Source organism: Heterocephalus glaber, unplaced genomic scaffold (assembly GCF_053883595.1).
Source record: "Heterocephalus glaber isolate CG9 unplaced genomic scaffold, H.glaber_assembly_v1.0 deba00001610, whole genome shotgun sequence".
In the NCBI taxonomy this organism is placed as follows: domain Eukaryota; kingdom Metazoa; phylum Chordata; class Mammalia; order Rodentia; family Bathyergidae; genus Heterocephalus; species Heterocephalus glaber.
The window spans coordinates 14,852,796-14,875,379 of NW_028258381.1; the positions used below are offsets into that span (position 1 = coordinate 14,852,796).

Here is a 22,584-nt window from a genome sequence, read left to right on the forward strand (position 1 = left end):
TACTACTATAACTCTCAAAAGTGCCTTCATTGTAGGGCTGGAGATTTAGCTTAGTGGCACTGCATCAGCCTTGCAAGTGCAAGATCCTGAGGTTTGATCTCTAGTACCACAAAAAAAAAAGTACCTTCATTGTGGGCACTCTAACTATCAACTTTTGAAATTTAATGAGATGTGGATTTATCCTCAGAAAGAAAGTCTCTCTCATGGAGATGCTGTATGTCCTTGCAAATATGTTTCTGTAGCTGCTGAGCGTAGGTTCTATAAATATCAGTTAGGTCACACTGACTGATGGTGTGACAGTCAGCTTTCTGATGCTGTGACCAAATATCCAACATACACATTTTATAGGAGGAAAGGTTTATTTCAGAAATTTCTGTCCACAGCTGATTCCAAAGTAGAAACAGCGGGGTGTGGCAGGGGACAGCTCTCATCTCCTACAGCCAGGAAGCAAGGAGAGGAGGAAAGAGCCAGAGAGGTAGGGGCAGGGGCAGGCAGAGTCCCAAAGATCACACCTCCATGGTCCACTTCCTTCACCCAGGCCCCAGTTCCTAAGTCTCCATCACCGCCCAAAATACCATCAAATTATGATCCTATCATTAGGACAATCCATCAAGAAGTGAGAGCCCTTGTGATCCATTCATCTCTAGAAACACACACAGACACACCCAAAAGTGTGTTTTATTGCCTTCTCGAGCTTTTCTCAATCCAATCAGGCTGGCAACCAAGATTACCCATCACAAGTGGTAAAGTTCAAATCTTCTATAGTCTTATTGATTTGCTGATCTAGTTGTTTTGTCCATAAATGAAAGAAGGGTGTTAAAGTCTCCAACCACAGGACTCAAAAATCTCTTCCCCAAATGTCTTAATTATTTTGTTGTTGTTGTTGCTGAGACAAAATATCCAACACTGTTTATTTAAGCTCAGAGTTTATAGAGGTTTCAGTCCATAGTCAGCTGGATCCAAGGCAGGGAAGCAGGCAGAGGGGAATCACAGAGGAAAACAGTTCATGGTAGGGTAGGCAGAAGACAGCAAACAGCAGCATGCTGCTTTCTATCTTTTCCCCTTTTATCCCATCAAGGCTACAATTTGGGTGGTGCCACTCACACCCAGTGTGGGGCTTCTGTCTTCAGTAAATCCATTATCCACACCCAGAACCACATTAATTCCAATCAGTGGACTAATTTAGTACCACGGACCCTTAATCCCCGTATAACACAGCCTAGATCCAGTCAGCTCAGAAAAGCCCCACCTATGAGCCCATGAGGCTTTGGGAGAACATCTAGATACAATCCACAACAGCAAATGATACAAATTAACTCAACTGTGGCTAGGAGTGTATCTCAGTGGTGAGCACTTGCTTAGCATCCCCAAGGCTCTGGGTTCCATCCCTAGAACTGGAAAAAAAAAAAGTTAAGGTAAAATTCACGTAACACATAGTAACTCAACCAGAAAATTTTTATGCAAAACTACATACTGAACATTATTAGAAAACAAAGACTCCCAAGACTCCAAAGTAACTGTCAATAAAAAGAGAAAAGGCAGCAAACCCAGCCAAGATCCTGTGTTCACCCCTCCCCCTTCCAATGGCCCCACCAAGGCTGCCAAAAGGGACCCAGGGGATGGGGCTTCAAGAGCCAGAAGGGACCAGGGCACCTGGGAAAACAAGAACCCCTCCAACCCTAAACCTGCTCCCTCTGGTCCCAGAGACCGCAGCTCAGGGTCAGGTGCATGCATAAAGGAAAAGCACGGTCCAGAGGAGTTCCCAGACCTTCTGGGAGAGGAGAAAGCAAAGAGAAGGAAGCGGGCATTGGAAACTGAGTGGTGAAAGGGAAAACAGGAAAAAGGAAGAGATGTAGGTCCTGCAGAGCAAAGGAAAACCACAAAACTGGAGGATTTGTATCCCACTTCTTCCCCACCTCCAAAACACACACACGCTCTCATCCCAAGTACCTGTTCACTGCCAGACCAACAGAAAGGGCCATCATTAACTAAGGATCTCATGAACATCCCCAATATCACAAAAATAAATGAGGGAAAATTAAAATCCACAGAGAGCTGCTGTGAAAAAATCAGGAGACAAAGTTACACACATATCAACTAGGAAAATTCTTCTCTCCTACCTAACAACAAACAGAAAGCACAAAGAGGAACAAAATTTCGAGCCTACATTCATGACACACTTAAATGTAGTAAAACAATCACTTAAGATATGAAAACCTGCTTGAGTCAGAAACCCAAAAGTCAAAGAAAATAAATGGACAAAAACAGAGAGAAAAGAAAAAGAGCCAATTGGACTCAAAAAAGAAATGAAAGGAAAAAAAATTATCTTAGAATTGAGGAATAAATCACAAGGTGGACCATGGAAAATAGACTTAAATGTGAATTTAATAGTGGAAATCAGAGGAAGTCAGCAAAACAACCAGAAGAATAAAAATGTCACAAAGAAAGAAGGAAAACAAGCCTCTTTAATAAATGGTGCTGGAAAAATTGGGCTTCAACTTGCCAAAGATTAAAACTAGACCTGTATCTCTCACCATGCACTAAACTGAAATCAAAATGGATTAAAGATCTAAATATTCAAATAGAAACTCTGAACCAGTTGGAACAGAGGTTAGGTAGAACCCTTGAAGACATCGGTGCAGGAAAAGATTTTATGAACAAAACCTCAGTTGCCCGTGAACTAGCACAAACAATCAACAAGTGGGATCTCTTCTTATTAGAAAGCTTCTGCACAGCAAGAGAAACCACCAGCAGTGTGAAGAGACAATCCACAATGTGGGAAAAAATCTTCACCTGCTCTTCCTCAGACAAAGGTCTACTATCTCGAATCTATAAAGAATTTGAAAAGATCAGACCTCCCATATTTAAAGACCCAATCCAAAAATGGGCATCTGAAATGAAGAGACATTTCTCAGACAAAGAAGTAGAAATAGCAAATAAATACATGAAAAAAAGTTCAACATCACTGGTCATTCGAGAGATGCAAATGAAAACAACACTGAGATTCCACTTCACTCCAGAAAGAATGGCTGCTATCATGAAATCAACCAATAACAAATGCTGGCGGGGCTGTGGGGAAAGAGGAACCCTGCTCCACTGCTGGTGGGAGTGTAGACTGGTGCAAGCACTGTGGAAATCAGTATGGAGATACCTCAAAGAGCTAGGACTGGAAATCCCATTTGACTCCGCTATTCCACTGCTGGGGATCTTCCCCAAAGAATTAAAAGAATCATACCACAGTGATATATGTGCACCCATGTTCATAGCAGCGCAGTTTGTAATAGCTAAAACTTGGAAACAGCCCAAATGCCCATCAACTGGAGACTGGATAAAGAAAATGTGGTTTTTTTATAAAATGGAGTACTACTCAGCCATAAAAAATGAGAAATTAGAGACATTTATAGCTAAGTGGATGCACATTGAGGCAATACTCTTAAGTGAAATAAATAGGACACAGATGTGTAAATACCGAATAGTTTCTCTGGTGTGAGAAACTGAAAGTGTAAATAAGGACTAAATGTATAATAGGTCATGTGAAATAGGAAGAAAAGGGGCAAAGGGGAAGGAAGTGGGAGGGCTAAGGGAAAGGATAGAAGGGAATGGGATTAATATGAGAAAAATGGAAAAATAGGAACAAAATTTTTGTAAATAAGGAGGGCTGGAGGGGTTGAAGGGAGGGCTGGGCAAGGTTGAAAAATAAGAACCAAGAGAGGCTATGTAAAGGTGCAAATTTCCAATGATGAATGTCATTATATTGTATACCTAAAATGTACCAATTATTAGAATGAATAATCGATAATGTAAAATAGGAATAAAAGGTCCAAAGGGGTAGGGGTAGTGGGAGGCACAGGGGAAAGGAAAGAAAGGAAAGGAAAAAATGATGAGAAATGGAAAAAATGGAAATAAAGTCTTTGTAAATAGGGAAGGGTGGAGGGTGTGAAGGGAGGGCTAGGAATGGGGAAAAAATAAGAACCAAGATGCATTATATAAAGGTACAATTCCCAATGAGAAATGTAATTGTGTTGTATACCTACAATGTACCAATAAAAGAATTTAATACAAAAAAAAAATAGAAAGAAGGAAAACAGGCCAGATAGAAAGAAGGAGATGTTGAAGACAGGCAAAAAAGAAATAATGTGTTATTGAGGTCCCCAGAGAAGAAAAGCAAAACAATGGAATAGAACTAACATTCAAATGTTTCATCAAAAAAAGAAATAAGTAGAGTAGATTTGCACATTGTAAGGGCTCATTAGGAAGTTGAGAGAATTAACCCAGAATGACTAACTTTAAGATGTACTTTACTAGGGGATTTAGCTCAGTGGCACTGTGCCTGCCTCATAAGTGCAAGGTCCTGAGTTCGATCCCCAGTACCACAAAAAATAAAAGAGGTGGGATGAAGATTGTCAAGTTCAAACCCAGCCTGGGCAACTTAACCTCTTAGCCGGACCCTGTCTAAAAGTTGGGTTTTTTTTAATGTTTCAAAGGGGAAGAGTGGGGAGCTGGAGATGTAACTCAGTGTGAAGGGCCTGGCTTCAACCCTAGTACTGCAAAAGGGAGGGGGATCACACAGACAGGGCCGGGGATTTAGCTCAGTGGTTCTGATGCCTGCCTTGCAAGCGCAAGGTCCCAAGTTCAATCCCTGGTACTAAAAAAAAAAAAGCACACAGATAAAGCAAGACAACAAAACAGCAATTTCAAAATCTCACTGAGGGAAAGTGTGGACAGGACTTAAACCCCTACATGCACACATTCAGCTCGAGTTTCCAGCAAGGACAGTGCCCCATCAGGGCCCTGGACCTAGGCTGACACCCAAAACCTGCCCAGTGGGTCTGTAAACTGGGGGAAGGGACCAGCATAAGGAAAGACAAGGCAGCGAGGACCAGGGCAGTGAGCGGACTCACTCCAGAGCTTCTCTCAGACGGCCTTGGAGAGGTCTGCCTCTCTGTGCCTCAGTTTCCCCACTGATAATCAGTGCTGAATGAGGAGATGCTGGGCCAGATGCCCCCCCACCTTGCGCCCCATGTTCCCTGCTTTAACATCCAGAAGTGGACAACAAGTCTACACTGCAAGGGGCACCCAGCAGCTCAGGACAGCCCCAGGGGCCATGACAGGCAGAGCCTGCTGCCCTTGCTCAGGCACAGGAGGCTGAGCCTGGCTCTGCTCTGTCCTGATACCAGCAGTTCTCCCAGCTCAGAACAATACTGGGTGGTTAAAAGCATGTGGGTTTGGGACCAGACGAGGATTTCATCTGTCCTCCATCCTCAACAAGCTGTGTAGTCTTGGGGATGTTACCAAACCATCCTGAGGCCTCTGTCTCCTCATCTGCAAAACGGCAGAGAAATATCACCTGCCACTGGGCATAGGAGTGCATGCCTGTCTTCCTAGCACTTGGGAAGCTGAAGCCAGAGGGTCGCCACAAGTTCAAGGCCAGCCTGGGTTACAGTGCAAGACCCTGTCTCAAAAAAAAAAAAAAATGCACCTGGCTCCAAGGGTGGCAGGGTGACAGGATGCAGGGTTCCTGGGGTGAGCAGCTCCTGGAAGGCACAGAGCACTCAGGAAGGATTTGCTATTGTGAGTTCCAGGAAGCCAGCATCCCGAGTCCATCCTCGGCAGCTTTACTTCAGGAAACCTTCAGGTCTGGCTAAAGATGCTGCCAAGATTCGATTCCCATCCCCACTTCCCGCCCTGCCCCCAGTGCACACAGAGCCCTGTCACTGTCCCCAGCAGGCCCAGCCTGAAGCTCCCCCTGTCCCAAGTCACATGCGGGGACCTCTGGTGACAGCTGGATCCCCAAGCCCCTTCCTGCTGTCCGCAGTAAGGACACACTTTCAGGAAAGGAGCAAAGAAGACAGGGAAAGAGAAATAGAGTTTCTGAATCATCCAAACACCTTAGTGTCTTCACCTCAGACTCCTGAGCCCCTTCTGGGATGTTCTGCCTCCAGATTCAGGGTCAGGTCACCACAAGGATTTCAGGAGCCTTGGTCCTGCTCTGACCTTGCTCCTAATCCTTAAAGCATGTGCCACATCTCACTGGGAAATTCAGTTATACTTAGTATTTTATTTGTTTACTTTGGGGGGAAGCAGTACTGAGGATGGAACCCAGGGCCTTTGCACTAAGCTACAGCCCCTTTTTATTTTTTTTATTCTGAAACAGGGTCTCATTAAGTGGCTGTGTGGCCCACACTGGGCTCAAGCTTGGCATACTCCTGCCTCAGCCTCCCAGAGTGCCACAATTACAGATGTGTCCCATTGCACCCAGCTTTACTCTTCCTTTTAAAAAAATGTCATCCTTCATGAAGCTTTTGCAACTGATCATGGATTGAGTGGGTGGTTCCTCTCATTTTCCATGGCCACAAGAAGCAGGGACCCTGGGACCCTCAGGTTCAGGATCCCTGAATGGAGCCCACCCCTCCTGGGCTTGTTCCCACATCCCTTGCAGCTAGAGGTGGCCATGCGAGACATATCAGCTGAGCAAGGTAGACGGGAGCCCAGGAGAAGCTGGTCTTCCTGGAGGACAGGGTAGAATCCTGAGAAAACACTTGGGCCAGTATCCCCCTTTCTTCCTGTTGGATGTGGACAGATAGCTTCAGATGCAGCCGTGTTCCTCAGCAATGACACGAGGTCACCACCCTACTTCTCCCCGCTATAGGCTCAAGGTGCCAAGCACCTTCACAGAAGGCGAAACTACCCTCATAGAGCGATCCAGGGGGCATCCCATGGGGACAGATGATGGAACCCACACATAAACCACCAAAGCCATTGTCACCTTTTAGAAGTAAATATTTGAGGAACTTTCCAGTTTTTTCTGTGGTTATTATTCTGTTCAGGTGTTCTATCTCATCTTTCTTCTTTTGAAATAAACCTATTCACTGATCAAATCTTCTCTTTCTTTTCCATTTCATTATTTTTGCTTTTAACACTATTTCTTTTTCATTTGTTTTATTTTTTGAGATGGTGTCTTGCTATGTAGTTCAGCCTGGCCTTGAACTAGCAGTGATCTCCTGTCTCAGCCTCCAGAGTGCTGGGATTATAGGCTTTCATCCTCACACCCAGCTTAACATTACTTCTTCCTTCTATTCTTCTTTTGCTATTTTTTTCCTTTTGCTATTTTTTACCAGCCTGTGGCAATGAATGCCTAGTTAGTTTCAACAGCAGGGGATGAAAATTTCCCCACTCACTGGTCCGTGCCCCTGTTTGAGTCCTGCTGGGGGTGGCACACTTTGTATCCCCACCCATCGCACACATGCACACGTGTGTGTGTGTGTGTGTGTGTGTGTGGAAATATGTCTCAATGTATTTTGATATCTGGAGGGTGTTTTATTGTTATTAATTTGTAAATAGTTTGTGGGTTTTGCTTTTATTTCCTCTTACATGTAAATTTATAAAGAAGGATTTTTTGTGATTTTTCTCTTCTGCGTTTTACACATGGGAGGGAGAAAAGTTACTAGGAATTGAATCCAGAGCCTTCACACTGAGCTATGTTCCAGCCCTTTTTTTTTTAATTTCTAATTTTGGTACAAGTCCTCACTAAATTGCTAGGTTGCCCAGGCTGGCCTTGAATGTGCCACCTCCTTGCCTCAGCGCCCCAGAGTGCTAGGACTGCAGGCCTGTGCCTTTGTGCCTGGCTCTTTTGCCTTTTAATTCAGGAATGCAGCCAGCATCGCTTCCATTCTTGCCAATTTCCCACGCCTATCCAAAAAGAATAAATATTTCTCTGCAGACAAGATACATAACTGTTACCTATCATTTATAACGTGTATATTCCTACTTCCTTGTGTGCCTGTAGCTGATCTCTTGATTTCTGAACAAGGTCGGCTCCGATCTCCCAGGACTGAACTGGCTGTGTCTCCTCAAGTCTCGGCAGCACAGGTGCTTTTCTGTCAACTTCCGGTCCCTCTACCACCCGAGGCTGGAACACCTCATCCTCCGCAGGCTCAAGAGCACGGAGCAGGCCTAACCCAGGCCTCCGGACAATGTTACCTCTCCTGGACTGGCCGCTTCTGTCCCTGAGGCTCCCTGGTGGGGCTTCAAGAGCAACAGGAGGCCCCATGGTTCCCCACACTGCTTAATCGGGGCTCAGTAACTGAAAAGGCATCTACTTCCCCAAAGTCTTAATGCTCATACCTAACAGCTGCTAAAATCCGGATACTGCTCCTAAAGCAAATCAATCCTGCGACAGAGGCTTTGCAGAACGCTTCTCATTGTGACCTCACTGTCAGAGCAATGTCTCTGTATCCCGTCCTCATTGTTCCCCTCCAAGAATCGCAGCAGCTGCAGCACAGAGGCCCTTTCATGGCCTTCTGAGTTTATACACAAAATGCTTAGAAACAAAAACAAATGGAGCATCGATCCCTAAGCTGGAGCAGCAGCTCTCTCTCCAGGTGGAGCTATCGGTGTTTGCTAGTTTGGCTCCAAGCAAATCCTTGAGGACCCCAGGTAGAGCAGAAGGGCTGGAGCAGGCAGAGTGTGGGAGGAGGGCAGAGCTGGGCTAGCTCAGTCAGAGGCAAGGCCCAGGACTTGAGAAGCTCCTGGCAGGGCCCAGCTCTCAGGAGGGACACAGGAGATTCCAGCAGAAATACCCTGGAGTGGGGCCATGGGGCTCAGTGGTAAAGGCCCTGGGTTTGATCCCCAGCACTGCAAAAGGAGGAGGAAAACTAGCCTGGACTAGGAACACAACATCAAAGGCAAAGTGCACAATCGTGTCAGTACCACTGAGATCAGAAACAGCCCAACCGGTCCCTTTTCCTGCTGACAGCCAGAAGGGGACATGGTCTGCAGCTACAAAAGCACACTCCTGGACTCCCATACCTGTAGATGTCTGCCCTGACCAAAGCTGGCCTGAATTTGTACCAAGCAACAGGCTTGACTTTGAACGAATTTGGACTAATCAGCAGGCTCAAATTTGGGCCAATTAATGGCCTCCATCTTGAACTGGGCCAATCAACAGGCTCAAATTTGAGCCAATCACAGGCCTGCTGCTGCTCTATATAAGCAGCTCCCCTGCTGTTTGTCAGGTGTATGATGTTGGTGTATGATGGCTTCCACACCCTGGAGGAAGTGCGTGTTTGTTTCTTGAGTATCCCATGTCGTGCAGCCAGAGCAGGCTTTGAACTAAGCAGCTGTAACACTAGGGACTTGTAACACTGTGTTCCATGTCCTATCATATCCAGGGTCAGAGATAAGCAGAAGTAGGAAGTCTAATCGATGACAAGCACAACTGTGCCCCACGTGCCCCTGCCAACCTGTCAGCTCTGCCAGATGAGGTAGCCATGGGGAAGGCCAGGAACAAAGAGGGTGTCACCTAAGAGGGGACGGAGAGCCGGGGTCCCAGCGTCACTCCGGCCTCTCACCAATCCGTAAGACCAGGCGCTGCCGTAGCCCAGGCCCAGCTCCCTAACTCAGCTGCCTTGGGGCACTCAGCGGAACTGGTCAGCATGGCACCAGGGAGGTCAGACTGCACGGCTGGCCCTTGTCTGCCTTCTCCCCCATCTTCCAAGACAGTTCCTTGATTAACGCCAGAAGCCTCCAGGAATCCTTCCCGCTAGGAGGCTTTCCTCTGCCTCCAGCTCTAACTGGTCACCTTGCATGCCTTGATTTCTTGCGGCTACATTTGAATTGAACAAATCCTACTTTAACTGAATTTGATTTCTAAATAAAAGAACAGGAAGTTGTTTCTACCCAGCTCTCCTGTTAACCTCGCTTCCTTGGTCACTGCTGGGGAAACCCCTGGATGTCCTTGAACATCAGATGTTCTGCGGGGTGAATTGTGGCTGCGGAGCCCTATGTTCCTGTGTTCTGGCTTCACTCTACAGGTCCCCTGGCTCCCGGAAACGTCACTTTGACAAGACCCTGAGACTGGGAGCTAGGGAGGGGACCTTGTAAATATCCAGCCCCCACTTTTGCCACCCAGTCAGTACCAGGTCTTACCTGCTTTTGGGGACAGCAGCTTTGCCATGGAGTCTCAGTCCTGGCTGCTAAGGGGACCGATGGGACATCCACCCTGCTCCGAAAGGAAAGGTCTCGCTGTATCCGTGACAGCAGAAGCCAGCTGGGGAAGAGGCTGATCCAGCCTGAGGCACCTGGCAGTGCCCCAGGGAGGACACAGGAAATCAGAAAGGCCCATTGGGCGGTGCGGCTGAGTGGTAGCTGCTGGGAGGCCCAGGCGGGACGGGCCTCTCCCCCGTGACCATCTTCCCCTGGCTTCCGTGTCCTGAGGATGGAGGTGTCAAGATGCTCACAGTCCTGGCCTGTGCCCCACCTGTGGGAAAGCAGGCTTGGTTCTTCCTTCCAAGACCCCTCCGGAGAGCTCGGCCGCCCACGGTCTCCCACCCCTCACCAGCCAGCCCTGCCCTTCTGCACCCTCCAGTCCACCCAGCTCTGCCCAGCTCTGGCTCTTTGTGGAACCTTCTCCCAAACTCCAGTAGGACCAGCTTGTGTGGTAATAGCATCGCGGGGGTCAGGGCGCCCCCACGGTCTGGTGATCATCAGGCAGTGACAAGGCCACAGGTGGACAAAGGACGCCTCCCTCTCAGGGGCCTGCAGACAGCCGACACCTTACTCCTTCGGGGACTGTGGCCTCTGCACCACCGGCTGGGGCTGAGCATGCTGGAGGTGTCACCTTGTCAAAACACCTGAGACAGGGAACTGGGGGAGGGAACCCCTGACTCCCAGACCACTGGGCCCCAGCTCAAGTGCTAGAGTCTGTCTTTATGCAGATTTGCCCATTTTCTTTAATAAATGTTTCTTCCTGGGCTGTGTGACCGCGGGACAATTTCCAGAGACTTTGAATGGCTTACTTATTTATTCTTTGTGATCGTTTGCACCGGTCACGGTGGTGTGGTCTGTGAAGTTTTTCACGTCATGTGAGAAGTGGATTCTCTACATCACTTTATATTCTGTGATTTTGCTTCCTATACATCAGAAGAAATCCCGGGGTCTCTTAAAGCTCTGTTAACCCCCTGGGTTTAGTTGTAAAACTGCAGAAAATTCCATCGAAGGAAAACTTCCGTTTCTTTAATTAACCAGCACAGAGAATGAGGCTGTAATACAGGCCCCAGGCAGTGTCACTAGCCAGGTGTCCACGTCCTCGGCCCACGCTCATGAGGCCGAAGCCTGCTTCAGACAGGACAGGGCAGGAATTTCCTTCGGTCCCACATAAGCTCTCCTCAGGTGGACGTCTGAGTCCTCACAGTTCCCACACCTACCCCAGGTGCCCCCCGCCCAGGGTCTCAAGCTGTCTGTCCTGGAGGGGTCACATGACTTCTGCAAAGCCTCTGCCCACACCACACCCTTGCAGTCTCTGGGATTTTGCTCATGATGCCCTTCTGCGATGGAAAACTCCTACTCACCCTTCAAGACCCCACTGAAAAGCCCTCCTCCGTGAACCTTCCAGACAGACCCACTGCTGTATCTGCCTTCTCACCATGCATGCTGCTCTAGGGGCTGGGTATCTGCCTCCCTGACACATGAGGGAGCCTCCTGGAATGAAGCTGTGCCTTGCAAATTGCTGTGGTCCCCATAGCTGTGAACACATCAGTGAAAAAACTTGGTTGGGTGAAGCTGTCAAAGACACCCTCCAACCACACAAAACTTAAGGACGAAATTGAAGAGATTTTGAGACAAGAAAGCTCCTCATGTAGCTCTGCCTCTGACACTCACGGGCACACATACACACACACACACCCATGATACACATTTCTCGTGTGTGCCCTGCACCCTTACTACCCTGGGGAAAACACATGAATGAGCAAACCTGTGGGAAAAGGATCCAAAGAGCAGTAGGAGTGGACTTTTGTCTACTCCTGCGTGATTACTTCTCCTGGGCAAGCTTGATGCCCAATGAGCGTTTCTTTCTCTTTCCCTCCCACCCATAAGCCTGTGCTGGCTGAAGGGGCCCCGCATGGCCACGTGGGTCCCCACCCATTCCCAGAGCGGCTCACTCCGAGGTGCGGCCATACACACACCCCCTGCAGGTCAGGGGAGCCCCCGCCACGGAGCTGGCCCCGTGGAGCCCCGACTCCTGTCCACCCTCACAATGCTTTCAACAGAAGCAAATGCGATGAAGGACCCCAGACCGCTGAGCTCCACCCTGCTCCCCACCCCCAGTCGCAGGACCAGCGTCTTCTGCACCCCACCCAACCCAGACAGGGCCTCCCCAACTCCACTGGTCAAGAGTCCCACAGATCCCAGGCGCCAGAAGTGGAAAACAGCGGAGCAGGAAGGGGCCACGATGGGCAGTGCCCTGTCCCATAGGGCTGCACCTCCCTGCTCTCTGAGCCTGAGTGCTGACATCTCGGGGTTCTGGGGCCTCCAGGGCTCCCTGTTTATCACATGGGTGCCACAGACTCATCAGCCCCCAGACAGCAGGAACTCTGACTCCCCTGAAATAAAACAAGGAGCAGTAAAGGTTTGGACACTTTACTTGGAGGAGGGACAGGCAGAGCAGGCACAGCACGGGACCACAGACTCCAGAGGGCACTGGGAGGCCTGGGATGGCCAGCTTCCCCACTCCAGCCCAGGGGTGAGGCAGACTGGTGGGTCACACCAGGCCTGTCCATCTCCCCGGGGTGTGGGCAGGGCTGCAGCAGGAGGTGACATGAGCCAGGGCCAAGACTCTGCTGTGAAATGGTTGGGACCAGGGGCCCAGCATAGGGAGTGCAGCGCTCAGCAGCAAACAACATGAAGCTCGGCTCACGAGCTCTAACTTAAGAGCAAGCATGGGCCCCCAGCCAGCTTGCCTCTAGGGGCCGTGCCGGCCTGGGCAGGAAGGAGTCTGCCATGACCGGGTGGGACGGACAGCGAGGACATCCACAGCTCTCGAGGGCCCAGGGACGTTGTTCCGGCAAGCCAGGCTCGGTCATGGCATCTGGTCCGTCCGCTTGCTGCGCCACACCACCAAGCCAGCCATGGCCACGGTCAGCAGGACGGGCACCGCAATCAGCGGGATGAGCACCTCATCGGGGGGGTCCTCCCAGTGGGGCCTGTCCACCGAGCAATTGGAGAAGAACTGCCGGTGGACACCAGTGATGAAGCCCTGGGCCAGCGGGTTGGGCCAGTAGCAGCCCACGACAACGGTCTCCTCCTCAGTGCAGTTGGTGAAGCTCTCGTAGAACCTGTGGAGGCAGAGGCTGACCCCTAAGCCTCAAGAGGACCGGCAGGAGACACTGTGGGCCACTCCCACCTGGCCCCCACAGAGCACAGCCTTGGAAGTCACGGCCACATGGGTCCCCGCCCAGTCTGGACCATGACCTTCAGGGAAGGAGCTCCCCGGGCCGGGTCTTGGCCCTGACCTCGAGTCCCCCAGAACCACCTGCCAAGTGGACATGCCAAGCCTTGCATCTGCAGGGACCTGGCCACAGCCACGTGGCCTCACCAGGCACTCACCACCGAAGGGACACTCCGAGGACCTGAGCGGAAGCCTGTCTGAGGCCAGGCTCCTTCCAGCCTTCCAGGTCGCCTGTTCTCATGGTCCAGGTGGGGAAGGGCTCAGAGTGGGAGCCCCAGTGATGCCTCTCTTCCTGCCAGGAAGTTGCCTCTCTCTGCCCCACCTGGCCCAACCTTTAGAGGGAGGTCCCATTTGTAATCTCAGCAGACCCCCCAAGATTGGCTTCATCTGCCCAGGAACAGGCCTGGATGGTTCTAAGGGCTGTCCAAGGGTTCCAGCTACCAAGATCCACGGCTCAGCCCAATGTCCACAAGGGTTTCCCAAGGGCCAGCTGGCCCAGCATCTGCAGCTAGTGACCTCCCTATCCTGGGGTCTGTGGGGAGCTGCAGCTGCCCTTCTAAGATGCTCTGCAGGAGGCCGGGTGGACACCTGCCAAAAGCCAGCAGCTCCGCAAGGGGCAGATGAGGGACAGCACAGGGGGGCCCTGCTGGCTTCCCCTGGGTCTGGCGAGGGGGCCACTTCCTCCTTCCTGTGATGTCCTGGGAGGGAGTGGCTGGCCCAGAATGAAGTGCTTCCTGCATGGAGCTTCCCACACAGAACACTACCTTGGGCTGTATTCCCCAAGGTCAGAAGAGGGAGGAACATGCAGCAGCTGGACCTGGGCCCTCCTTGTCCACCTGGCAGCAGGGTCCCAGGGCCCCCAACCCCTCTGAGACAGGTGAGATGCACCTGTGTCCACCCCAGTAGCCTTGGTGAACAGAGTTGGCAGTACAGGGGCCTGGAATCCTTGTCCAGGCCCAGGGGTGCTCCTGGGTGGCTGCACATGCCAAGGCCCTGAGGGCACCTCGGCAGCCAGCCTGGGGCAAACCCTGCCTGCCCTACCCGTTCGTCTCAGAGGCCCAGACTCCACAGCCACCCACCTCTGCCTGCCAGCAGATCTGAGGCCGGGGAGCCTCCTGACACCCCAAAAAAGCCTTTGCCTGGAAAGCTAGGATGAGGGTAGCCACATGCTGTGACCATCCATGTCTTCGAGACCTTTCTGCCCAGGATGCCCGCCATGAGTATTGTTCCCAGGGCTCTGTAAGGGCTGGGTGGACCCAGAGGAGGACCCGTGGGGTGGGGCAGGCCCAGCGGGCACTCACACTATGAACTGGGACAGGTCACACCACTTCCAGACGGCCACCTCACGCATCCTCTCAGCGAAGGTCTTGCCGCAGCGGGGCAGCCTCTCCAGCATCCGGGTCTCGTTGCAGCAGCACACGCGGGCACACGTGCCTGCGGAGGGGACAGCCAGAGCGGGACCTCAGCAACCCCTGTGGCCGATGTCCCCCACAGGCCAGCCGGCCTCCTGTCTCCCAGGAGACACCCCCTAGGTGTGCACCCTGCCCTTCATAAAAACAAGGCCACCGAGGCCATGCCACTTACCCAGAACCCCACAGGTTCTCAGTGCAGCCTGGGCCCTGACGCCTGGTCCCACCCCACAGCTCTGACAGCTGCCTTCTGCAGCTGGTATACAAGTGTTTAATTCTTTCTTATTTTTGTTTCCCTTGCAGTTGTGGGGATTAAACCTAGGGCCTTCACAACAATCTATATCCCCTTTTATTTATTTTTATTTTGAGACAGGGTCTTGCTAAGTTGCCCAGGCTCAGCTCAAACTTGCAATCCTCCTGCATCAGCCTCCCAGAGTGCTGGGATTACAGGTGTGCACCACCACATCCAGGTTTTTTTAAAGTGTATAGAAGCCTCACTAGATGAGTATAAAGGAGACAAGTAGATCTACTTCCACGTTCAGGCATAAGGCAGAAACATGGACCTACTTTCTACGGAAAACAACTGAAAGCCCAGGACAAAATGCAAATAATAAACTCATCAAATCATCAAGACGAGGATGGCAAGGAGCTAACCAGCCAGAGACCAGGTGGATGGGAGCCCAGAGCTACGGGGTCGCTGGGCTGGGAGCCAGGGGACAACACAGGGCAGACGAACCCCAAGGCAGTGACATGATGAAAGGTGCTGGGTAAACAGACATTTGGCAGGAAATGAGCCAGAAATAACCACACCCTCGCCAGCGGGAGGACAGACAGAAAGACACTGGGCAGGGCAGAGGATCCCAAGTCAGTCAGTGCAGGCTGAGCTCCTCAAGAACTCACCGCCTAAGTTCTCCTTACCTGAGAAACCCAGGTTGCGTTTGGGCTTAAAATGACCATGGACAGGGCCAGCAGAAGCAGAACCAAGCGCCCCCTGGAGGCAGGCACCGGGATTGCAGCCCTCATAGAAACCCGCAGTTGGGGGGCCGAGGACACAGCCTTCAGGATGCTGCCCACACCAAAAGGCAGGATGCGGGGCCCAGGGCTCCCCACGCCACACTCGGACCCAACAGCTGAGGTGGGGCTCAGCTCACAGGCTGGAGCACAGCTTCCAGCTGGGGCATCAGCCACCCACAAGCCGCCCTGCTCCAGGGCACAATCCTAAGAAGACTTGCTTAAAACTCAACGGTGGTCCTCCCCGCTGCCCTGTCAGACCTGCTCCTCCAGAATGACCAAAGAGGTCCTAGCCGCTGGCAATGCTCCTTCCAAAAGGACAATCTCCTTAGACTGTGAAATAAGTCTGCAACATACACACCCAGCCAACGGTAAAAGGTGGAAACCTGTCTGGCCAAGGGGGCTGGAGCCCAACCTTTGACCACCAAAGGGCCTGTACCAATCCTAGGAATCTCACCCACAAGTCTTTTTAAGGGAAAAAAATATATATAACCGGGGACCTTATAGACTATATGAGGCATGATTGAAAAATACAGCATGTGTTTGTTCAAATTGAATTTTTTATTGCAGTAGAAGACACATTGCCATTAGGCCCTGTCACTTTGAACACATCCCATGGCTCTTGCCACTTTCTGCAGCAGCTGTGAAATCCTCTTTCCTGAGCGTCGTTAGTTGTGCTGCTGTGGCTGCCTTGATGTCCCAAATCCATTCAAAATGTTTCCCTTTCATGGTCATTTTAATTTGAGGGAAGAGCCAGACGTGGCACAGTGCCAGAGCTGGTGGATAAGGTGGATGAGGACACTCTGTAGTATTTTTATGCACTGCCTTTCTGATGGATGGCACTCAACAACAGCATTCACTATATTTTTTTAATCCCTCCTTATAAAGACACTCAGGAAAGAGGACTTCCAGACCTGCTTCAGAAAGTGACAAGAATAATGGGATCAGTGTGTTCAAAGCAAGGGGGAGGATTTGGGGGGGAATTAATGGCAATGCATGTTTTACTGTAATAATTTTTTAATTCATTAATTTTATTGGTACATTTTAGGTATACAATATGTTGACATTCATTATTGGGGATTTGTATCTTTACATAATATATCTTAGTTCTTATTTTTTTCCCCATTCCCCTGCCCTCCCTTCAACACCTCCACCCCTCCCTATTTACAATGACTTTGTTTCCATTTTTTTCCTTTTCTCATATTTATTCCTTTCCCTTCTTTTATTTCTATAATAATTTTTTAAAGGTTAAACTTTCACCATATTTTTCAAACACTCCTTGTACACTAAGGAGGAAACAGGCTTCGCAAACTTACAAGTTCAGCCAGGCACCTTAACAGATAACACAACAAGCACCAGGGGAGGATCAGTACCCAGAGTTGCTGCAATAGATTATCCTAAATTTTCACAGTGTTTAAAAATATTAAACATTGAAAGAAATAGGAGAGAGAGCAGGAGACAAAAGTCACCTTTGAGAAGCTCCAAATGTTGGGCTTAGCAGAGAAAAACTTCAAAGCATCTAGTATAAAATTAGTTCAAAAATGAAAATATTCTGATTATGGGTGTTTTTCATCAGTTAATAATGGTGTCCCTACAAAATCTCTTCTGAGGCTTCATTCCACTGGGCACTGGCCCATTCCCTTCACAGCCTGACTGTCCCCCTTGCCAATCCCCTCCCCAGACTCCAGGGACTGGCTGTCCCCTCTGTGCATTCCCAGCTGGCTCCAGGTCTGTTTGAAGGAAGTGACAATTATAATGAAAGCCTTTGGGGCAGAAGGAAGCCTCTCCTCTGACAAGTGGGGACCGCCCTTCCGCAGTCCACCTGGAACCCCAAGGCTGGGGCTCCATCCCCAGCCCCTGTGGGCTCTGCTGTCTCCCAGGGCAACTGTGTAAGGCAGAAGAAAGTGGGGACCAGGCTGCACACCAGCCCCGCGGGCCACAGCCCAGCCCACTGTGGGAGAGTCTCTGGGTGGAGACCTAGGAACTCCTGTTCTCTAATCCATGACAGTGTGAAGCCCCGCTGGGAGCAAGAGACTGAGGACCAGGCATCTCCACTCAGATGTGCACCTCGGCGGTGCAGATGACACTCCCACAGGCCTGGAGCAGGCCAGGGCGCTGACCGACAGGCTCCGGGGATGCCATGTCCCCAGGCATCTGACCCTAGGGCCCTGCCCAGGCCCCATCGGAATGCTGCTCAGCCACACCCCCATGGTGGGAAGGCAGCCCTGGTCCATGTAGGCCAGATGACGTTAGTGACAGCGTGCAGCCCCAACCCCGGAGGTGTCTGTCACGGCTATTCCTAGCAGCTCATCTCCCCCATGCAGGTCCACCTCTGATGCCTCTTCACGTTAACTGTGAAGTTCTAAAACAGCCCCCGGGACAGGTCCTGTGACTACCAGTCCCTGGGACTGTCACTCCCTCCGAGCCCTTGGTCTCCTCTGGAAGAGCTGACCCACCCTCCCCCCATGCCAAGGAAGGACCCTCTGCCACAGCTTTACCTCTGTGGGCCCAGCTCTCTAAGGAGGATGGGAGACCCACTGTGCTGCGCCCTGAATCTCTACACACCTCCAAAGAAGGCAGAATCTGTGTCCCCCAGAATCTCTGCATGCCCCAGGTGCCCTGTGCCCTTGAACCCTGCATTCCCAGGGCAGCAGGGTCCTGGCCCAGGCAGTGGTGACTGTGCCATGGAAGCCGCACACCCAGCCTCATGCGTAACTTCCCTGACCAAGGAGGGCCTGTGACAGTGCCTGAGGCTGGTGCAGGGCAGGCAGGCACTGTGGTGCTACCCACAGAACACCGAAGGGGTGGAGACAGCCCCGGAATACAAACAGAAAGCGGGTGACTGCCACCCGAGCTCCTGGATGCATCTGTGAAGTTCTCAGGAACTGAACTGAAATAGAAATCCATTTTGGTCAGTTCCACCAGGAAACAAAGAACAAACAGGCATGCGCGTCTTTTGTCCCGAGGCCTTCCACACGCTCAGAGATGATAAACAGCCAAACACATCCATTTCCGAAAGACCTTTGGAGACTGTCTCGAACATGAACCCAAGTGCCTCATCCTCCGGGAAGGAAACGCACAGCCACCAGACCCCAGAATGTTGGGTAGCTACAGCAGGCCACAGTGGGTCCCTTCCCTTGGTAACTCCCTCCCTGCCCCTCTGCCTCAGTTTCCTTATCTGTAAAATGATGAGTCGGTGCAGATGACCTACAAGGCCATCCCTGAGCTTGAAAAGCCACTTCCTTCTGGACTCTAAGTCCCAGAGCTACTTGCCACTCCACCCTGCCCTTGGGTCCACCAGTGAGCAACAAGACAACATTGGTGATCAGAGTGACCACAGATGACATGGTAGCAGGGCATCACCACTTCCGCTCATTGTCAAAATGACAGCACCTGTTCACACGCAGGAGGTGCTGTGGGCCTGGTGAGCCCCACCTGCCACACACATGAGTCCCACACCCAGTACCAGATGGGGGGCTGAGCAGAAATGAATCAGACTGATTCACAGCGGCCCTCTCCAGATGGCTAGAGCTGCGTCTACACTGCAGTTGGGGAAACTGAGGCTAGAGGCCAGATTTTGCTGATCTTAAGATTATGATTGATTCTCACCCATACCAAAAAGATCTGGGCAAGAGCTTCACCCATGGCAGCTTCTTGCTGAGTGGACACCTGCCAGAGTCCCTGCTCCACGGCCCTGCACCACGCCAGGTGCCTCCTGAGAAATGCTTTACAATTCTCAAAGTAGCCCTGCAGGCCAGCACCCTCCTGGGTTGGAACTGGTCAGGAGGAACCACTGCTGCTGGCTCTGCTCCCTTCAGCAGCCAGGCCCCATTCTGAAGGCAGCTGAGGACCCAGAGCACAGATGGCCACCGTGCCTGGGAGCTGGGCAGCTTAGCTCCTCCTTCCAGAGGAAGTCCGGGCTCCATGCTGCTCAGCAAACTGCATGTGACTGTGAGCTCGTCTGACTTGTGCTCTGGCCAAGCAAACACCAGGTAGGTCTGCAGGAGGCTGCACCTGACTCCCACTAAGGAGCCCAGCTCCTGGGTCAGGGGACAATGAGGACCACCAAAAGAGGTCAAGGAGGTGGCCCCAGGAGCACTACAGAGGGTGCTGTGTGGCTTCCGCCTGTGGTCCTTTCCTAACCCTTGCTGGGGACAGTCGTGGGTGCCCGGGCACCATCAGCAGGGACTCCGGTCTCTCTTGTCGCTAGGAAGGCCATAGCCTGTCAGAGGGGCCTTCATGGGAGGCACTTGCTGAAATCCAAAGGCAGGACACGGATTTCTGGAAGCAGTCACGTGTCCTAAAAGCCCACCCCACCTGAGGCTCTGGAAAACATGGCATAAAGCCACGCACTGCCCAGAGAGCCCTGCAAAGGAAGGGATGTCACCACCACGTCTGGCTCACCTTTCCCACCTTGTTTACCGAATCCCCATCAGCAAAGCTGACTAAGACACTGCAAATGCCTCGCAGCCAGGGAGGCTGGGGCCGGAAAGGGAGCTGTCCTCCAGGACCAGGGGGCAGTGGCCCTGGAGGACGGACCCTGAGTCTGATACCCAGGCGAGGCCCGTCACCTGTCCAGAGCCCAGAGCCGGCCAGCCCCAGGCCGTGCCCAGCGACCCCCAGCCCTTGGCAAGCGCTCTCCTGTAAAAGCCCTTACACACACGCACACCCACGCACACACGCGCACGTCCACATACATGTACAGTTGTACACACACACACACACGCATCCTGTTATTCTTGGATAATTTCTTAGCGAGATTTTTCGAAACAAGCTTTTCCCATTCTGTGAGCAATGATTCCCCCCCAGGGCTCAGAAAGACCAAGGCCACCCACTGGGGGGTCTCCCCCACCGTCGCCTGCGCAGTGTGCGCGCGCCCCTGGCCTGCACGGAGCTCTCATCACCTCCTCAGACCTCTCCCCAGGCAGGGGCGGGACTGCAGACCCCAGGCCTGCACCGCAGCCACCGGGACCCCTGCACATCCCTCTGCTCCCCGAGTCACTGCGCGCCCTTCCCCAGCTCCGAGGAAGGCGCAGACCCCCAGGGGTCGGGGCTCCCCGGTTGGCCGACGCCCCCTTACCGCAGAGCAGCAGCAGCCAGAGGAGCTGCGGCCGCCGCTCCCGCGTCTCCATGGCCCGGCGGTCTGCGTATCCGCAGGCGCGCTGTGCCGAGATCGAACGGGTCTGCGCGGGAGAGGCAGGGAGGACCGGGGAATAGGGCGGAGCCAGCCGGGGAGGGGAGGGGCCCGCTGAGGCCACGCCCACACCATGCCCATCCTCCCGGCTCCCTCCCCAGTCCCGCCCTGGACACGTCCATTCCCTCCAGACCACGCCCCGTTCCCCAGACCCCGCCTCCCTCCCTAAGCTACACCCTGTCATTTCCAGGCCACGCCCCCACCCTCCCAAGGAGGTCCTGACCCCTGGTGCAGCCTGGCAGTTCCCAGCCTGCTCCAGTGGGGACGCTCTGAGCCTGGAGTGAGAGTAGAGTGTGGACTGGAGGCCCACAGGGGTCGGATGGGGAGGCTGCAGCTCAGGCAGAGGACGAACTGGGGGCAGTCTGCGGGGTCAGATCAGACTGGGAGGCAGCTGAGGGGGGCGGGTTGCAGGAGACTCTGGGTTCAGTCTTCAGTGCTGCAAAGGAAAAAGCCCATCAGTCATCTCACCTTCTGCCTGAGAGGACGGGGGCGGGCAGGAATGACCCAGGCCTTCCACCCCGCATCAGGAAACAGGCTGGCCCAGCCCCTGCACCACCCGAGAGTCCAGGACCAGACCCCATGTGCTGGGGGCGACAGACGTGGAGAAGCTGAGGCCAGGCTCTGCGGGCAGCCTGCTGGCCGGGTCAGGAGATGGGGTCACCAGGTGGAAAGGGCCAGCGGCACCTCGAGGCCCTCACCAGCCTGGGGCCATGGCTCAGCCCTGACCAGGGTACAAGGACAAACACCAGCCTGCCAGCCTGCCAGGATGGGGATGCCCCTCCCTGCTCTGCCTGGGGACTTCAGCACCCCAGCTCCACTGAGCAGCCTGTGTCCCTGGCACGCTGTCAGCCTCACCTCTGTCCCATGGCCTCCAAGGGGCTCCTGCCACAGGGCAATAAGGGCAGAGCGATGGAGACATCAGCCCCACTGCCTTCCAAGCAGAGGGGCCACCCCGCTGCCCCCACCTACTCCTCCACCCCTTCTTTGTCCTCTCCTCCTCCCATTCTGCACAACACCCCATGTTTGCCACTGGGACCCCATGGGGAAGTGTGGGTGACCTGGTCCTAGCTGAGGACAGTCAGGACCAGTGCCACCTGGGGCAGCCCATTCATAGGGTGGGGTCATAGGTGAGGGTCTGGGTGGCAGCAGAGCTGGGAGGTAGCACTGCCAGTGGGAAGAGAGCACCTTGGCAGAGGAGCTGACCTTGGGTGGGGGTCAAGGTCATCACTGGCTCACACTCCTCCCCCATCCAGAGCTTGACTCCCAGCCTCCTCCTGGAACAGCATCTCTGGTCCCTGTGACCCTCAAACACAGCAGAATCAAGTTCTAGGAATGCCAAGGAGCTGGCATCTTCCTGTACCAGGAGAGGTCACAGGGGACAGCCCTGGAGTTGACAGGGCACCTGAGCTTCCGGCCTGCCAACGTCCTGGCCGAACCAGTGCCTGGGCAATGTCAGAACAGCCTACCCCACCCCGGGCCAGGCCCACCTCTCAGGACAATCCTGGCTTCCCCAGGGCTGCACATGTGTGGCTTAGGCCACTGGGCTTGGGGCAGATGGTATGGTGGCCCTGGGTAGAGAGGAGGACAGGTTGCCTGCTGAATGACAGGCTCAGCTGCCAGCCACAGGGGTGGGAAGTCACCTAAGGATAACAGCGTGTTACCCCAAAGCAGGCTGCCCCACAGCCTCAGCGACCTCCTCCTGAGACAGAGAGCCCCCAGCTCGGCTACTGCAGCCCAGCACACTC

At 52.7% G+C, this 22,584-nt stretch overlaps 1 protein-coding gene and 1 pseudogene across 2 annotated transcripts in view; both read right to left on the minus strand.

Annotated features, from left to right (window-relative positions):
• Positions 1-12,231, minus strand: part of LOC147822610 (rho-related GTP-binding protein RhoG-like) — a 45,521-nt pseudogene extending 33,290 nt beyond the window's left edge. The window contains exons 1-2 of the transcript XR_015445438.1: positions 9,928-12,231; positions 1,323-1,394 (exon numbers count right to left, since the gene is read on the minus strand). The product of XR_015445438.1 is annotated as a rho-related GTP-binding protein RhoG-like (transcript). The remainder of the gene's footprint in view (positions 1-1,322; positions 1,395-9,927) is intronic.
• Positions 12,232-12,401: 170 nt separating this feature from the next.
• Ramp3 (receptor activity modifying protein 3) lies at positions 12,402-20,933 on the minus strand. The gene is made up of 3 exons (XM_021254259.2): positions 20,726-20,933; positions 14,527-14,659; positions 12,402-13,112 (listed from the first exon to the last, which is right to left on the minus strand). The coding sequence occupies exons 1-3, from the start codon at positions 20,775-20,777 to the stop codon at positions 12,857-12,859; spliced, it is 441 nt and encodes a 146-aa protein (XP_021109918.1). The 5' UTR covers positions 20,778-20,933; the 3' UTR covers positions 12,402-12,856.
• Positions 20,934-22,584: the final 1,651 nt, after the last annotated feature.